The sequence below is a fragment of the Plectropomus leopardus genome, chromosome 6, assembly GCF_008729295.1.
Source record: "Plectropomus leopardus isolate mb chromosome 6, YSFRI_Pleo_2.0, whole genome shotgun sequence".
NCBI lineage: Eukaryota > Metazoa > Chordata > Actinopteri > Perciformes > Serranidae > Plectropomus > Plectropomus leopardus.
In genome coordinates, this window is record NC_056468.1 from 28329010 (window position 1) to 28348325 (window position 19316).

Below are 19316 nucleotides of genomic sequence, written 5' to 3' on the forward strand. Positions count from 1 at the left end.
ATAAAAGTGACCATCTGCATTACTGCTGACTAAAAACACATTGGACCCTCTTGTCCACAGTGTGTATTAAATACAACTGTGCTGCATTTTCAAAGTATTATATTAAATGTGCAAATATTTCTGTATAATCTGACTGGTAGTGTCTAAAAAATGCATCACTGAGAAAAGCTTTAAACCTGAAATAGGCTGTACCTTTTTTACTTTGTGTGTGTGCGCTTGCATTGATGGGAGGGGGCAGGGTTGGTAACCATGGCGCTGACCGAGGGAGGGGTGTTTGTTGACGAACAACATTCCAGCGTGTGCCTGATGTGTCTTTGTGTGTGATGACCCAGTTCGGCACAGGTAAACATCATGCATCTATTTACAGACAATGATTCTCCTCTGACCGGCTGATGGCCAACCTTTTGGAGCACTTGTTGTGTTGCTTGCAGTCCTCAAGAGAAACTTGTCATTACTATTATTACTCTGCCTGGATTCACAAAAGGCCCCAGTGGACACACACATTTTAGATAAACTATCTTGTTTCACACTGCATTAGAAGCAGGGTTATCCTTTTTTTCAGTAGTTCTATACAAAAAAACCCTGATGTCCATGAAACAAAACTGCACCTTTAAAAAATCAGCTGTTGTTTTAATGATTCACTTCTGAGTGCATTCTTCACACTCACAAGGGAACAGCTCATGCTGTGCAGCGATTCATCCAGCTCCTGAAGCTCTCCAACATTTGTCAGGCTGCATAAAAAATCCTGTTTTTTTCTAAAACCCATTCACTGGGACTGTCTGAGTGACTGGCTATGCTTATTTGCAAGGGCCAGGGTCAGAATTTGTGACAGCCAATATTATGCATATTCTTTAAGTGAAATTAACAAAACCAATAATACATAAAAATTAACAAAGATATATATATTATACATATATATACATACATAATAATAATAATAATAAACCATTCAGGAGTGTTCATAAATTCATAAATCATTCATAGTTCACAAACCATTCGAAATTCATAGGCTGATAAATAATAGTAATAGTATATATAGTATTAGTATAGTATAGTGATAGTAATTTCATGTTGTAGGATTACTAAATTAGCAGATGAGACAGAAGAAAAAAAAGTGCTTTCTCGACATATATAATCACTTTATCCTATCTTTCTTCAAATCTACTTATTTGGTTCTTACTTCTCATATTGATCTTTTCCATTTCATGTATTTCATTCACATGATCTTTCCATTTATGATTATTTAAGTTGTCTTTACCAGTTTCTTATTATTTGTTTATTTATTTGTTATTTGTTGTTCTTTCTTTTAGGTATTTTCCCTGGAAGAAAACACACTGGGTTTTTGCTAATAAAGGTGTCAAAGATTTTAGTAAATTGTTTTGTTGAATTTCCCCACAAATCCTTTATAACAAACAACATCTGGAAGTGAAACAACAAATGAGAGCGGGAGAGGAAGTTTGTCAATCATCTCTCAGAAGATAACATCAGATTGTTGACTGTCTTTAATTCTGGCACCAGTGGGGCACATCTCTAAACACAATTAGCTCAGTTTTGCTTTGTCCTATAGTGATAACACTGCTTTATATTTAGGGATAGAGCTGATTGCGATGTGATTAACTCTCTCCCGAACTTCACTACAATCTCCAGCATGCCCCAAAGATAAGTAAGCAACACTTTAGCTTTCAACTTCAACTTTATGCCCCCTGAGAGTAAATTTGTCTTCTTCTTTTGCTTTACTTGTTTGAATAAGCAGCACTGTTAACCCTTCAGCGAAATGTCCTGACAAACCTGCTGAACTCCTCAATTCAGCAAATTCTTATGTGACACGAGTAAACACATGCTGAAGGTAAAGAAAGACTGCTGAACAGAAAAACAAGGTCTTGAAGTTGTCCCTGAACGCAACACCTCAGGCATGTTTCAACTCTTTAAATATACAGGCAAATTCTTTAAGCTTCAGCTGAAGGAAGCCATATAGAAAACATACTAAGTAGCCTATAATATTATATATATATATATATATATATATATACACACACACACACACACACACACACACAACACCGAGATGCATGTCCCATTTATCCCATAAATGACAGTGGTTAGGCTAAAAACAAAACAGTTTTTCCTCATCTCTTGGCAGAATAAGTAATACTGTGCTGAAAATTTCCTGATTGTGTTTTCTAACTCACAGTCATTAATGGGATAAATGGGACATGCATCTCGGTGTCACAAGCACTTTTGCATTGACATGATCAATTAAAGAAAATGACTTATAGCCATTCAAGAAATCTCACGCTGGTAAGACATGGATGGGTGAAGGGGTGACAATGCACACAATGTAATATGATTATGTAACAGGTAGTTTGAATATCTCTCTACTACGTCCATATTTAGTGCAATGAGTTCATAACCAAGAGAGAGAAAACTGGTGTGATAGGTTTTTTAATTCTAATTTTAATTCTAAATAACTGTTTTAAAAAAAATGTATCCACAAATAGCAACACTTGAACTTCTTAGAGCCCAAGGGGACACTTTTTTTAGATACTTAAAGCAGCTACAAAGTATTTTTAACTGGTTGAAACTGGTTAATACTGATGCATGCATCAAAATGTGAAAAAAAACCAAATGAATGCACAAAATACGAATGAATCGCATGTGTGTCTTACCAAAATGTGCGTACCCAAAAAGACCCAACAAAAAACACATCCATGTCACTTCCGAGGCGCCGTAGATAGGCTACTGGGGAAGTTAGCGAAGAGAAAAAGAAAATAACCATCTGGGAAACCAAAATAAAAAGGATGAGAGATTTGCAGGATTTGATCCTAAATTGGCCGTCTTCCTCCTCAACAGGTAATATGTCTAATTTATTTAGATTTTTAAATAACCCACATTGTGAGACATGGTTTTACATCAATATACATTCATGTTTGTGGTTAAAACAAAGCTAGCTAACGGTTTAGTGGTCATATGTGGCTAACGTTAGCTTACATTTGTCAAGTATGTTTTATTTTATGTTTAAAATTATTTTATTTATAAAATACATTGTGAGACATGGTTGTACATAAATATGTGAATTTACATTTATGGCTAAAACAAAGCTTGATGATGGTTTGGTTAAAGTTAGTTGAATTCATTTAGCTTATTTTAGCTGCATTTGTCAAGGCAAAGCAAAGCTAGCTTTCTGTGATTATAACCATGATGAGCAACATGCAACAGGCAAGTGACAGCAGTTTGTTTTAATCCTAACCCTGCAAACAGCTGTGTAAAGATGAAAAATGCTATTAAAAACAAGCATTTCTATTTCACTTGTGACCAAAACAAATACACATGCTAGAGAGGTCCCAATGAAGTTTGTTGTGGCCAAGCATTTCCATAAATTTTGGGTCTGTCAAAAATCACATGATGCCATTTTTCCAATGATTTGTGTGAAAAACACATCTGTAAATCAGTAGATTTTTTTAGCATCACACCCCCTGTGAAATTACGTACTTTGAAAGTCAAGAGGAGCTGCATGATTAATTATTTTCATCCCTATTCAAGTTAGCAAAAGGCTAAACATGAAACTAGCTGCTCAGCTGCCAAATGTCTGCAGTGGACTTGCTCTGTGGTTCCAACAATGCAAACGATCCAGACAATATCATAGACCAGGGGTATTCAATTAAAATTCAAAGGGGTCCAGTTGCTAAAATTCCCTCCCAGCAAAGGTCCGAACCTCATACCTAAAATCACAATCATGCTTAACTGAACATTTTTATCTCGATTACAAATAATGAATGATTATTTTGCTTTTTTTTGGTTTAGTTTTTGCCCTCATAGTTCACTGACTGGAGTTGGCAGCCCCGATGAGGAAAGGGTTAACAGAATATTTAAATACCCGAAATACCCAACATGGGCAAGATTATGTCGGTTAGGGGTTCTGACTGTCGGTTTCCATTATTTTTCGATTAATTGCCCAGCACCACTCCTTAAAAAATATTGTTCTCATTCTTAAATTTTATTATAACTTGGCCATGGGTCAGGATAGGACGAAATTTCGGTCCGTCAGTTGGTGATGCCCGTCATAGGCCTACTGCTTTAATCAAGCTTTTTTGGCTTCAAGCACCACCGAGCAACGGGGGCCTTGCCTCGAATGCTGTACCCAGTTCTCTTTGTACATCCATGGTGCTAGCCAGATTAGGGTTTTGCTACGTGAAGAAATACAGTTTTATTCCGGGCGAGAAACACTACTGTTTCGTCCACAGTGGACACCAAAGTCAACACAAACTTCCTTGCTGTTTGATTGAGTTAATTTGTTGATGCTGCAACTTAATCTGCTCAGTGAACTGCATTTTAAAAGGAAGACAGAGAACAAAACAAATCATATCAAAGAAAAGTCGTGAGAAGAATTCGTGTTTAAACATCACACTCCTGATGGCTTATACTTAAAGCAAATTGAACACGACAAATGTTAACAAGATTAGTGTTTTACATCACAAAACACTGACTGATTACAGTCAGTTATTTACCATTTATACCTAGAACAACTGCTAAGCAGCGGTAAGCCTGCAGACTGCAAAATACGGACTGTAAATCAAATAGACTGAGATATTTAAAATATGTGGTGTCTGTGTGTAACAGTGATACTGACTGAATGTCATTCTGAAGCCTCCTTCAACACAGATGCACATGAGACTCGACATGCAAATAAACCTTAAATAGCTTGCAAGGACACTTACTCGCACACACAATGATCAGCTTGTCAGGAGTTCCTGAGGCTGCTTGCTAAGCTGATAATTTAAATCGCCTGTGTTGGAGAGATCCCAAACGTGCAGGACAAGGGCTTCTCCTTTAGAGGTTTGGGAAACATTGTCTATAACTTCAGACATACAGCAATGTGCATGTGGCTGGATCACATACACAATATACAGGCCAATTCATTGTTACTCAAATGATTAAGGTCTGGTGCCCTTATAAACTGTAAATAAGTATTTATATTTTATTATTTATTCATATTTATATACAGTCTATGGGTGCCTTGATTTAGTTTTTCTTGTTCTTGTGATTAAGACATCGAATGGCAGCATGGTGGCTTTACAGTATGTTACAATACAGGCAAAAAAATGAAAAACAAACAAACAAAATACAATTGAAGCACTGTCAAAAATCATGTAAAAAATCCTGTTAACAAAGTTAGAGCCAGCAATATTTTGTTCACAATATGGTTTGTGTTAACTTTCAAATGGAGATAATGGTGCACACTCAGATGTCCAAAACCTCTGTTTTCCCCTGCTATACATCAGCACTAAAAAGGGAGTTTTTGAAAATCTTCATTGTAGATGTAGCTTTACAAAAGTTAAGTTTCCAGTGATCCAAAAGGCAATTAATGTGATAAAAAAAAAGGCCAAAATGTATAGAGAAGCTAAAAAAAAAAAAAAAAAAAAAAAAAAAAAAAATAAAATACCCACATACATGAGGAAAAATTCTTAATCCAACTACTGGTAAAAAAGATGAATCACAAAACTGTTTGCCAACTCAAACCAAAATCAGCATCCCCAAACAAAAGCACATCTCCAAAATCCCCTTCAGCTGGTTCTATGGTGCTGGCTGTAACGCACCTCTTAATAATTCAACATCATTTCACTCTAGATTTGCTGTCTGATTATTTTGTAGTAACTGAAAGGTCACAGCAACACAGTTCCTGCAGCAGCTTTATGTTCTGCCAAATTTTTCTTGAGGGACTATAATAGAAAGATCACTGGTTCAACATGCACATGCTTGTGACATGTAGGAGCACTGCATGTATGTAATCTATCTGCACTCACAAACTGCTGAGGCGTGAATTAAGCTGAGAGTCTTCAGGCAAGGCTGCCACGTTGTATAGCGTCAACTCAATTCGTATAGAACAGCATCACACAGAAATCCCTTCCTCCCTTCACTGTGGAGCATGGAAACATGTTTATGGAGGCTCAGTGTTTCCTTTACACAATCAGGACTACAAATGACGCATATATTACTTCTTTTCTGTAATTATGCACGAGCTGTACCCAAAGAGCTGGACACAATGGGTGCTCACAACTTATGCGGTGCAGGGGGGCGGTGGGCGTTTACACATGTATACAAGCTTTCTTTCTCTTTCCCTTGAGGAGACACATACAATGAAAACTATTCTCTGGCTTCATGATTTTAATAAATGCACAAAAGTTGACAAAAGCACACATTCTTGTGCATGAAGCTGGTTGTGTGTTTTCCCCTTTTGTTTTTTTTCCCTGCAATAATAAGGTTTTAATTGAATGATAGCATGCTTTACGCGTTGTATGCTGCAAAACTAAAAATCATAAAGATGAGAAAAGTAGAGAAGGATGGATAGAGCAAAAATATTTTAGAAGCATGTCCATCGTTTTTGCCATGTGCTCGAGTCCAAAGGTATTTCTAACTGATCCGGCAAAGGGGGTGTGGCACTCTGCAAGCCACTCTCTTCCCCTCCTCTGTGATGGAGCGGTTGCATAACGTCCAGCCAGTTAGGTAGTTTAACTCTGATTCAATCATCTCACTGAGCTGTCCTGCACGTGCGTAGGGTGTGTGTGTGTGTCGCTGTTTTTGCCTCTCCACGCCCCCCATCTTTCATCCCAGTGCTCCCATAGGTTCGATGCAAAGGTAACAGAGGGACCGGGGGCTCTATAAAGATCAACTTTGTTCACGCGGCCTCTTTGCTCGTTTCACTTCTTCAGTCTCACTCGCTATCCATCACCACACACGCCAAAATGCCCAGCAGGAGGAAGAAGAACAAGCGTCGCATGAGGAGGGTGGTAAGTGGTGGCAGGCGCATTTTGTTTCCACCAGGTTTTTACTCGCATCATAATAATATCAGAAAGTCTTGGAATTGATTGTAATAGGAACTCAATTTAATCTATGGAGACATTCTTCTTTTGGAAAATGTCGATTAAAATTACATTTTGAACAGTTTGTGATGGGTTTTAACTACGTGCGTCGTTTTTTCCTCAAAGAAAAACCGTTGTTTGCAATTAGCAGTAATAACTGACAGTGACAGTGATTGCTGATTGCGCACGCAAAAACCACGTGTTTGGCACCTGCAATCAAATTAAGCCCGCAAACGAACGCTTGAATCGCAATTTCAACAGATGAAAGACAAAAATTAACTGTTTACTTTGCTGTTTTGCGACGCACTTTACTCGAAAGAGCGCTCCAAGCCCCGTGCGTAAAATCTCACCAAAATGTTCCGAAGATGCACCAAAATAGACTTAATGTTTTTAAAACAGACCAATCACACAATAAAAAGTAATATTGCACTTCAGATGCTTTTGGTTCTGCCATTAGGTATGAGACAAAGAAAAATATCTTGGCTTAATTCCCGTGCGCCACGTGCGTTTTTAGCGCACGATGGATACAATAGTGAAATGAGATTCCACTTTAATATAGCCTATATTTTAATTGTCATTAAATTAAAAAATATGCCACATGCAATATCTGTTTTGTTATTTAAAAAAATGCAAAAGCAAAAAAGTAGTTCCCCATCTTGCATGCGCAAACTGCATAGTACATACAGTACTCTGTGTCTTTACTAATGATACACTGCTGTATCCAATAAAATAACAATAATCCAAAATGCTGAAGAAGTAGGGCCAATGGTATGATAATTGACTAATCTGACTCCTAACCCCCTCCCCACTCCGCTTAGATAACTGGAAGAACTTTTACTTCTGAACATTCAGTGCTCAAAGAGGGGTGGGTGTGGTAGAAAGGGGAGGGGGTGCATAATGAAAATAACACAGAGGCTCCACTTTCTCAGAGGGCAAAGGTTACTCCATCACCACTGTTCTCTATTATTTCCAATCATAATAATTGCTCCAACCTGTGATTTATTATCAATTTTCAGCTTAAAACATGACCAGTTGCAAGCTGAGCCCTCCAGCACTGAAGACTCTAGGTGGAGTTTGTGGCATTCTTCCTCGTCCCCTCCCCTCCCCCCTCCTTAAGCCTCTCTCTGGCTAGTCCCTGACTCTGTGCACCACACAACTGTATTTGGTAGTGTGTTGTCAAGAGGAATGTCTTGCCTTAGTTTTGCCAAATTGGAGTCTGCACAATCTCATCCTGAGAGTCTGCCAGTGACACTCAGATAAAAATGGCCATTACAGCTCAGTGTTATCGCCAATTCCTTCTGAGATATCAGAGCACAGGAAGGAAAGCAGCCTCTTGAACCCCACTTCTATTCTCATGTAGCTGGACCTCCTTCATACAGCCTGAAGAGCACAATTAATAACTTTGTCAAATTAAAGTTTCACTGTCACAGTGGTAGTGAGGTGTGGACCAAGGTATTTGTGGGCATCGATAAGGGAGGGGTTGTTTTTGACGGTGGCTAACTTCACAGGCATAGACATATGCACTAACTGGCCGTCAGCCTAACAAAAGCATTTTCGGGGAGTGATTATAACCTGATTATGATGTGATTAGGTCCACTGTCTGGCCTGCGGGGCACCCATCAGTGCTGCTGACTCGCACGGTTTCCGTTCCCGCTTCACCAGACCTGTCAGGAACGCTCTGATTCAACTAATTAGCTCCCATTATCTAACTAGATTTGCTGGGCTCACTCCCAGTTACCCAGCCCCTCCCTTCAGTGGTCCGCGCTCCAAAAATCTCTATTAAAGCCTGAGGGGGTTTTGTCCGGAGTTGAAAAAACACGTTGGATGGCATGCCTGGTATTCCTACAGACAAAAATGTGCTAGAATGAACCTCAGAGTGACAACAATATCCGTATCTGAACAGGACAGGGGCCTCAGTTGCATTCAGACCCACAAAACTTCCAATTTGCCTCCATTTCTCTACCTTTATGAAGCCACTGCAAATTGTCATCTCTTTTCAGCTTTCAAATCTCAGTTGTGTTGAGAGAAAACATCAATTTGTTGCCCCAAAGTAAATGAATTCTAACATTTAACAAGTTAAATACCATTTGAATTCATAAAAAGAACTCTAAATAGTTGAAAACAATCATTAATCTTCGTGTTATGCCATCTTTTTGCATTGCAGCAGGCCCAGAGGAGAGCCCTCGAAGAGCAGCATGCAGCCAACCCCCCAGTGAAAGCGAGTCCTGGGATTGCAGTGTGTGCGCCCCCTGTGGGAGCACCAAAGAAAGCTGCTAAAGCTCCAGCTCCAGCTAAGATCGAAGCGCCTGTTCCTGTTGCTGTCCCCATTGTGCCGACCCCTGTAGTAGAACCAGAACCTGTTGTTGTGCAAGAGCCAGAACCTGTTGTTGTGCAAGAGCCAGAACCTGTTGTTGTGCAAGAGCCAGAACCTGTTGTTGTGCAAGAACCAGAACCTGTTGTTGTGCAAGAACCTGAACCTGTTGTTCTGCAAGAACCTGTCGTCGAGCCCGTCCCAGTCGAGTTAGCGGCACCAGAGCCTGAGGCTGTGGTGTTGGAACAGACTCCAGCAGAAGCTGAGGTTGAAGTCCCAGCCCCTGAAGAACCAGTCGTCGAGACTACTGAACAGGAGGCTGAACCAGTCATTCCTGAAACAGAACCTGTAACGGAGGTAAGAGCTGGCTTGTTTCATACATGTAACTGTAGAATGAAGTTTTTCTTGCAAAGCCAATATAAAACATCCTAAATCAACCTGAAGCACCCTCATAAGAACTGATCCCTTATGGGTTTCTAAGTTGCTTAACCTAAATATAAGCCTCATATGTTGATTTTCTATTTAAGAAGTGATCATTAAAGGAATGTTTTGAGGTTCCTCTGTAGATCTGGTGGTGTGATGGCTCCTCAAAGGCCTTTTTACAGCATAATTCCAGTTTTAAACACACGCTTTAGAGGTCTGCTTTTCATAGGCTGTTTCTGTGTGTAGTTTTGAGTTGTGGACGACCAGTTTAGATGCTATTTGCTGAAATAATATGTGCTGTTATGGGGTTCTTATGGGAGCTGGGAGGTGGAGCTGGTGGGGGGTATGAGGCAGAGGGAACAACATGTTCCATTTAGCAAAGACGTGAAGAGTGGGAGAGATTGTAGGCTCCATCACTGGGAGACTGGGCCGATTCCTGTCACCAAGCACGTGGTGTTTTTTTTATTTTTATTTTTCTTTATAAATTGGCTGATTGGATAAATGGACTTTCATTGCGTTTGGCTATTTTGCACAGTTGTAGCTTTTGCACCAACCCACATCTATGCTTCAGTTTTACTGTAAAGACAGTGTACAAAAGAAAAAAATCACCAAATCTTTCAACATTTACCCTTTTTAAATCTATAAATTTTCATTTGCATGAACAATGATTCAGTCTTTGTTGCTCATGCAGCCAACATGAGTTCGTTTTGAGAACACAATGTTCTGTTACAGCCTAAAGACTGCAGGCCGCAGGCACACACAAGCTGCGCACTGCACATACATGTGCCTGACCTCAGTGCACATACACACTAAAGTCACGGATTTTGCTCACAGGAACTCAGCCATGACCACATACGGCGCACATACATGTGCTCGCTATATGTTGGTGTCTGACACTGCCCACAATGGATGTAAAGGGAGTTATTAGTGGCCATTTGCTACAATCACGAGTGTTTCACCCATACTTTGGTGATCCTGTCCAGTTTACATATGTTTAGTCTGAGGTTTGGACTGTCGCCTTTAACTCATACATGTTATACTTTACACTGACCACTGAGCTGTGCAGCACCACTAACATTTCTAACAGATGGACTGCCCATATTGTTGTATAGCTGTGGCAGTATCCACCCCCCTCCCCCCACCTCACTCACCATCTCTTTAGCCTCCCCTCTGGCCTCTTCTCTGCTCCTTCACTGCTTGCAGATGTGCCAGATTCAATTCAGACTTTCACAAACGTGTGCACACGCTCATGCGCTTTTGAAATATTGAAAATTAGTCGTGCTGGTTGCAACTGCAAACGCATACAGTAGCAGTTAATTACCTGCATAGAGCTTTACTTGAATTGTTTTATGAAGTTTTCATGATTTTGACTTTGAAGTTTTGCTTAAAGACACCTTAAAAAACTTTTTGCCACAGTCCTGCAAGAAAGTGTCCACTCAGAAACGTCGTGTCAGGCCAGAAATTTAGTCGTCAGCTGTTCAGTAGACGCTAGAGTCAGAGAAGGCATAAATGGGGCTTGTGTTCAGCTGGCTTTGGAAGCAAAAAGAGGAGGCCCCTCCGCTCTTGGTTGTCACCACAGAGACCCAGGTGAGTTTTCCCACACAAACCTGTCGTATGTTGAATTTTTTTTGTGGCCTGGGCTGACGGGTGTACATGACTGAGGCTGAACATTTTGTACCAGTTTGCTCCTTTACTGCTCCTGCGGCCCTACTCCTCCTCCCCCCTGCAGTCCCTCACCCCTCTGTCCCTTGTAAATTCCCTCCCCTCATCACCCTTCCTTCCCTCCCACCACTTGTTCCTCTCTGTCTCTCCTTTCACCCTCCTCTGCCCTCCCTCTTTCACTTCTCTTTTTGTCCTGCTTTTCCCTCCGTCCCCCCTGCAATGGGACCTATGGGGCCCATCACATCGGCACGTGCACTCGATCAGCCATGTGTCCCCCCTTTTATCACTGGGTGTTTGTTGGGAGTGCTGGGATATTGAGTTCTATGTTTGGATGTGGGGTGCATCTGCTTGTTGAAATGTGTCGTTTAGCCTTTGGTATTTGGTGTGTTGAAGAGGAGCTTACAGACAGCTGTCACAACCTTTTTAAAGTCTGTGGCAAATGTCTAGTGATGGATGACTTGGGGTACATTGAGTTTGCTGACAATGAAAATGCTCATTACGGCATGTTAACAAATAATTGGCAATTTATTTCTTTTGACGTAATGGCCAGAGAGAGTAATAGGTGACAAAGATGTTAGATGTTAGAAAAATGATCACCTTGTGGGCAAAGCACGTGGGAACCCCCGAACCCTCCTCCTCCTCCTCCTCCTCCTCCTGGTGTACAGCCCTCCATGTATAGCTGCACATGGAATCCTTCCCACATTTCCTGGCAACTTTTTATGAGTTTGTTTTGTGAGGCTCTATAGAGCTTTTGTAGCTGTTCCATACACTTTTGCACAGTTGAAACACTCCCTTTTTGGTTAATTTTTACTTTTCATGTATTTGACAATCCTCCTTTTACTAATAATAATTTTAAAAGGCTCCTGACTTGTATTTTTGGGTTCATTTGTAATTATCTTGTAAGTTATGGACAGATGCTTGCAAAATTGTACAATTGTTTTACAAAACTCCTCACTGAAAACTGAAAAGGCCCAAATGAGTGAGCAGAAAATTGGTAGAAACACAAAGATTATTGTGCTTCAGGTACACTGTCCTCTGGGTGATCTGTATAAATAGTTGCTGATCTCAGATCAGCTCTGGTGTGCTGGATTTGTCTCCTAGTAAGATTGGCATGGCAGGATCAGTTTGGTACAAAGTGTTCTGATGCTGGGGAAAACTGAGGGGGTGTGCGCACTACATGTATATGTTTTCCTGTCAAGCAAAGGAAGGCCTATAGTCCACCCCTCCCTCTTTCCTTCCCTCCCCTTTTCTCTCCCCTATACTGTCCCTCCAAGGCTATAGCTGGAGTATATATTTACCCTTCTCAGCTATATGAGTATTTTTGCCCACTTGGCCTTTGTTGAGCAGTTGTTAAAATCCTGGAGAACAGGATTCCTTACCTCCCACTTGCACAGGGCACAGAAAGAGGTGGAGATGGTCATGTCACTGGAGTGCAACTCTGTGCATTTTAACAGCCTTCTGTGAGAGTTTTCACTTAACTACTGTAGATAGATGGACTTAAAGCTCAGTGTAACTCTTCTTTACCAGAAGTAGCAACCTGAATGCACCAGATTTGTCCTACATTGAGGACCAGCTGGTACAAGATGGGTCTAAATAATTTATTGGTGGACTATGAAGATTTACATTATTTATGTGCAATTCCCTGTTAGTGCCACTATGGTTCAGTACACTTGAATGCACAGTAGGTGCTGCCAGTGGCCATTTAGGTCACTGCCAACTGTTCCAGTAAATCAGGGGCAAGGCTACTAAAGTCGCCCTGGCATAGAAAACAGAAAATATAGGCGATTTCTGTCATTATCAAGCCATGTGTGTCAAAAATTAGCATTTGTGGTTAAATAGCAATAAGATGTCCCAAAAGTACTGCCAGCGCCTGAACATTGTCTCATGTTTTGAGATATTGGAGTTTTGAAGTTGTTAGTTTTTGGATTACATGCAGGTAGTTAAATAATGTTAATAACTGAACTTTCTGAAGTTGAGTTGTACAGAAGGGGGCAAGAAATGGGTGTACCAGCTTCCCATTATGTAATTGGTTGTAATGTTACTGTAGGCTGTTTAATGTTCCTCCACCTCTCCTCCTGAGCTGCAGCTACACACAGAGCACACTCCAAGAAAACTTTTTATGCACTGGTGCAAATTCATGAATTGAAAACTCTCATTTTGGAAACTTTTCTTTTCTTTTTTTTTTTTTTCTTTTTTTTGGAGACAGTCAACCTCGTAAGACTCACTGGGTTTTCTGTTTAATGCCTCGAGGCTTTCACAGCTACCATTTGGCCGACGGTTACGTAGGAGATTTTCCTCCAGGCTCATTATTGGGGCCGGTGTTTGTGTGCGCCTCTCCTAAAGCTTGACCTTTAACTGTTAGAGAGAAATACAAAACAAAAACGGGATAATTGCAGCATGAAATGTGAGCCAAAGATTTTTAATTGCCTGTAGATGCTTGGTAATGTGGTGCCTTTCCTAGTAAGTTCTTTTGCCATCTCTGCTCTTTCCTCATATGTACATCTTTGACTTTTTGACTCATGAATAAACTCTCCTTTCCTTCATAGGTTGAACCCCCAGCTGAGGCTCCAGTTGCAGCTCCTGTTGAGCCTGAGGTAAGAACAACCCTGCATTTCATTCTCACACACACTCCTAGCCCCCTTTTCTGTCCCCCAAACCCTCAACTAGCTCAGCAGTATATTTTTGTTACAAGCCAGAGGCAGATTACACAAGTGTGGACAAGTGAGTGGAGCATAACTCAACATCATGCATTTTAAGTGAGATGTTTTGATTTTGTTTGAATGCCTATTACAAAGACATCTTTAAATGTCCGGGCCATTTAACATCAAGTTTTCCTGGACAAAAAAACCTGATCCAATTGATTAGTGGCTATTTGAGCTAAGCATGCAGACCCTATGCAAAGCATAATACAGTGCATTCATTGAGTTCAACAAATACAAGTGTCTTTAAGGTAGCACTATTTTTTTTTTTTTTTTTTTTTGCGCAATATGATTGAAACAACCAAACTTTTGTTTGAAATGCAACATGCATCAGAGTAACTCAGAGTTTCCACTCATTTTTTTACAAGTTCCTGGATGCAGCAACTGGACAATAGACAACCAGTTTCTGTGACTTAAGCTTCACACATTACAAATAACAACCACACTTTGACTCAGGTCTCATTTTCTTATACAACACAGTACTCCAATCAGTCTGGCTCACCTATTCCAAACATTTTCAGGGGAAAGAAAACACTCAGATTCAGATTCAATTTCATTGATTCTTTTTCTTCTTCTTTTTTTTTTTTTAAAGAAAACTTTTAAGGACTTTTATTGATCTGCAAATATCTCCTCACAAATCACTGTATTGATGTTCATTACTAACCGAAAGAAGCAAAACAAGCTAAAATTGCAGTTAATAGGACTTTGATGTGATAAGTGCTGCAATTTGTGTGAAAGTTGCAAATAGGCAACCGTTCTTCAAAAACACTGCAAGGTACAATCCGATCTAATCGACTTTAGGTCATAGATTGTATTCAGGGCAGAACTTTTTCCAAGAGCCAAATGTTTTAAAGTCTAACAGGTAAAAAGCTATTGTCTTGTTGCGTCTCTGTCCATCTGTCATCCATCTACGGATCAATGTATCAATTTGCTAAAGTGTTTATTTCTCTAATCTCCAGGTTCAGACAGAGCAGACTGTAATCACACCCACAGAGACTGAACAGGTAAGACTGATCTTCTATATGACAGCAATGCATGACATTCTAGTTATTCATTAAACTCTGTAGTCTTGATCATGCATGGTAAGTCATAATACGAAGAAAACTAGGTTGAGTCATTTAGTTGTGGTTTTGCCATTAGTTTGCATGTTGCATGGTTTCTTAATGTGTGCCGTGTGGATTTTTGCATGTGCAGACGCATGACGTCTGCGAACCAGAGACTGAAGTGAAGACCATCGAAGCAGTTGTTGAGGCTGAGGTGGAAGTGGCCGTCACAGACAATGTCACCGTACCAGAGACCGTAACCGAAGCCGCTGAAGCACCGGTGGTAGAGGCACCTACAAGTGACCAAGTTCCTGCTGAAGCAGAACCTGCTGCACAGGAAGTGGTTACAGAAATGGTGGTGGAATCGGTTGAGGTTGCAGAGGTACCTGAGACAGAACAGGTGGCTGAAGCTGTTGTCAGTCCCGCAGCCCCAGTCGAGACAGAAGAGGAAGCTGAAATAGAAGTGTTGGCTGAAGATGCACCTGAAGTTCCCGCTGAGCCTGCTGCAGTCACAGAGGTGCCACACTGATAAAAATACACTGCTCTTGAGTTCTTCTCCTAATCTTCCAAGAACACAAAACGATACAGAAGTGCTTCTTTGACCTTTTTTGTAGTTTTGCATTTTTATATTGTGATTGTGTGGTGCTTGTGTGCAGCATGTGGTTTGAACTCTTATGGTTTGTGTGGAAGTTCCCATCAGTTTGCTGTAGTATTACTGTAAATGTTTTACTGAATGTCAAGTTATTTCTTTTTCACTGGTGGTTAAAAGTAGAATGTTAATGGCCACATCTGTTCTCTGGCATGGTTCTTCATATAATTTCTTTAAAAATGTAACTTGTCAGCAAAGACTAATGAGTTATTCTTTATTCTTTTACACATGTCAGGATGTTCCTGCCCAATCTGTGGAAATCCCAGTGGTAAGTTTTTTTTTTTCCCCCCCTACCAAGAAATGCACAATGCTTTAGTTGGCTTTCTTGGAAGGAGACTCTTACTAGATTCTTTGTTTTGCAGCTTTTAATCGACAGATTTTGTTTTCTATAAATGATAATGCTTCTGAAGTATGAATTTACTTTTGGCCATATTTCCACATGTGCTGAAAATTGACATTGCGGTATGTGTTGACCCACCAGGTGCCAGTCGCCATCCCTGAGGCTCCAGTTGAAGAGGCCGAAGTCAAAGAGGTTGATGTAAAAGAGGTAAAACCTTAACTGAGACAATTTTAATCTACATTATGACCATTTTGCATTCTAGATATAGATCACCCTGATGTAAGTTAATGATGTTTGAGTTACGCTATTAAAAATCATCAAACTGTATTATGTCATTATTTCTACATTTTCAACTCAAAATTTAACATTACTGTCAAAAATATGTGATGTGCACCGATGCAGACACACACTGCTGAAAGCCATTTAGAAGAATAATCTAGTTCAGAGGCTTCAGTGACACTTTCTTCTGGGATGCTTGCTGATTAATTCTCCTCATTCACTCTAGTCTGTCACTTAAAAGTGCTGGTTTGTGTAAAATCTCGATGTTCTTACATTGCTCCTTATGTCTCTCCAGACTGCAGACACCCAGGAAATTGCCGACAGCCTGGTTGATGACTTTGTTGTCACAGAATCCGTCTCAGCTGTCGAGGTCGCCATTGCAGAGTCTGCTGCTGTCCAGCCGGTGAGAATTGCACAAAGAGAAATGTATCACTACACACTACAGTTGTTATCATTAAGCGACATCTTTTTAAAGGAATACTTCACCCCTGAAATGACCATGTGTATATCACTTATGTGTTACCTGTGTTACATTGATTTTGTGAAAACGTTTTTTCTTGCATGATTCCACAGTGAATGAATAATCCAAAAACAGAAAATTCTTTGACTTTAAATCATAGGGGGTCTGCATTTAGCAGCAAAACTATATGAAATCTGTTTACAAACTCTCAACTCATGCTCAACTCAAATTTGAACTCACCCTTTAAAACAAAATATCAAGGCATTGTTTGTATTTTGTTCACGTACGTAAAGTTTCCTTCACAATGTCAATGTAACATTGGATGAATAAGTCACAAGAAAATTGGCATCTTGCCTTTGATAAATATAATTCCAGTTAAAACGGCAAAACAGCTCGCTGTCAATACTCCATTGTAACTACTTCTCATTTTGACATCTTGCTAAATTATTGCAACGTTTAATAAAAAGAAAAGAAATAGGAAAATGTCTTTGCCATGTTTATTGCATGTAGTTCATCATACAACTTCAATGCTCATCTTTTTTAACAGGCACCTCTCTATTTATTGCTATTTTTAGGAAATCCTGGAAGTGACTGACACCCTCACCACCCAGTCAGAATCTGCGCATGTGACGGCCGCTGAGCCGGAGCCCGTTGCTGCCCCTGTAGAGGAGATGGTCATTGTAAGTTACTGTCAGCCTTTTATCACTGTATGTGATGTATGCTGCATGCAATTTAAAAACACACATTGCTGGTGGCCATCATGATAAGAGTATGCATAATATGATAACTCCAGTACAGAAGAGACTTCATCACAAAATTAAGTGAGGAAAGTGGATATCTAATCGGTTATCGGCCAAACGAGTTATGTTGGCAAAAAATTAAATGTCATGCATCCCCAGTAGCAAGCATTCAGTTAAAAAATAAAAAGTCGTCCTATGTTACTTATTATCTAAAGGGTACATGGAGCGGTCTTCTCAGTCTCTCCTTGCCTTCCCAGGATGCCACTCTTGAGCAGAAATGTTTGGATGTGCTGTCAGAGCCTAAGAAAGAAATTTGTGACATGCCATGTCAGATGCAGCTCGCTGTGGAGACTGTGCAGCTCAGCGCAATGGTAAGAATCACTTCTTAATTTATTACTCCCATTCATCAGATGTTTAACGATATTTAGGATTCAGTGCACTAACCTGTTTAATGTATTTTCTGCTCAGGAGATGCCAGTGGAACCAGCACTGAATGGACACATTGTTCCAGAGGTCTCCATCGAAAGCTAAATTCACATCACACAGCCTGGAAGACCTTTTTTTTGTCTGTAAGTTTCTCACAATATTGAATCAGTCCTTTAGCACATAGATTGGATTTTATTGTAGTATTTTTATTTCTTAGTCCTTTAACCTTTTTAAAATGACATGCAGATCTTCCAGTAGACACAACTTTACCTGTGTCTCCTTTCTTTCAGATTCCCCTTTGGCTGTTTGGAGGACTCAAAGTTTTACAGCTGATCATGTTCATATTTTAGGGCTTATGCCAGGAAATCGAAGGGACATCCACACTTTGAAGTGCCTTTCCGGCCCTGGTTCCTGTCAAAACACCAAACCAGATGCCAACATGCCAAAGCCCGCTGCAGTCACGGCAGCAGAACAGACCTTTTGTCATACGTGTGCAGAAATGGAAACATATTGTAACTCGTTTTTAATCTGTATTTCTCCCCGTAAACGCGTACAGTGTATTTGCACAATGGTGGACACAGAAGTGCACGAGAGATGGACATTTTTTAAAAAAAATAAATGGCAGCGCCTGATTTCTTAGCATCTCTCCAGCACATCTGCTTCTACACTGCATACACTCACTGCACGTGAAAACTGTAGCGTCAATGATTGTGGACTTGATGTTGTTCATAAGGGTGGGAGGGACAACTTGTTCTTTTTTGTTTCACATTTCAAATGTTCTTACACTCAGATGCATCTACAAACTTCCCCCTAGCCTCTTTCTGTCCCTGTCTATGTCCTGCAGTTCGCCTCTCTGCCTCATAAGTGCCAGCGCTTAAAGCTAGTGTGACACGTAATCACAGAGCTTTAGGTTTAATGGCTGCTTGAAAAATGACAGTTTGAGGGGATGAGCTGAGAGGTCATTTTCTCCTTTGTCTTCACTTTTTTTTATTTCCTTTTGTATAGACCATATCATGTGCTACAGTTTTGTGTTCAAAGCCTGTGCTCTGGAGGGGAAGTGTAATGTGATCTGGTGATGGGGATCACTGTTGGGCAAGTGATGAGCTGACTTGATCCATCTTTTTTGAAATAAAGCTGTAACTCATTGTTAATGCAGGAGTACTTGTCTTACTTTCGACACAAGCACATAAGACACAGCAAGCAGAAACAGTCGGACATGTATTGCTTTTGGAGTAGCGCACCATTTAAATAGTAGCCTGTTATCCAGATTAATTGGAGTTTCTTCTCCAATTTTTAAACCTACATGCCTGTGATAATCTTAGCAAAGTACCAAGGTGGTTATGCATTTAGTTTGGTTTGTCGGTTTGTCAGCAGGAATATAGAAAAACTACAGGCCTGACTTTAATTAAGCTTTGTGGAAGGTTGTC

At 40.2% G+C, this 19316-nt stretch overlaps 1 protein-coding gene across 2 annotated transcripts; it reads left to right on the forward strand.

Moving 5' to 3' along the window:
- Positions 1-6552: 6552 nt before the first annotated feature.
- Positions 6553-19040, forward strand: LOC121945024 (calphotin-like). 2 transcript variants are annotated; one of them, XM_042489021.1, is made up of 12 exons: positions 6553-6785; positions 9022-9525; positions 13800-13847; positions 14912-14956; positions 15147-15512; positions 15880-15912; positions 16126-16191; positions 16559-16666; positions 17299-17403; positions 17679-17834; positions 17932-18032; positions 18180-19040. In XM_042489021.1, the coding sequence occupies exons 1-11, from the start codon at positions 6741-6743 to the stop codon at positions 17992-17994; spliced, it is 1539 nt and encodes a 512-aa protein (XP_042344955.1). In that variant the 5' UTR covers positions 6553-6740; the 3' UTR covers positions 17995-18032; positions 18180-19040. The 2 variants fall into 2 exon arrangements, with proteins under 2 accessions (XP_042344955.1, XP_042344956.1); XM_042489022.1 differs by having other exon boundaries at positions 6555-6785; positions 17721-17834.
- Positions 19041-19316: the final 276 nt, after the last annotated feature.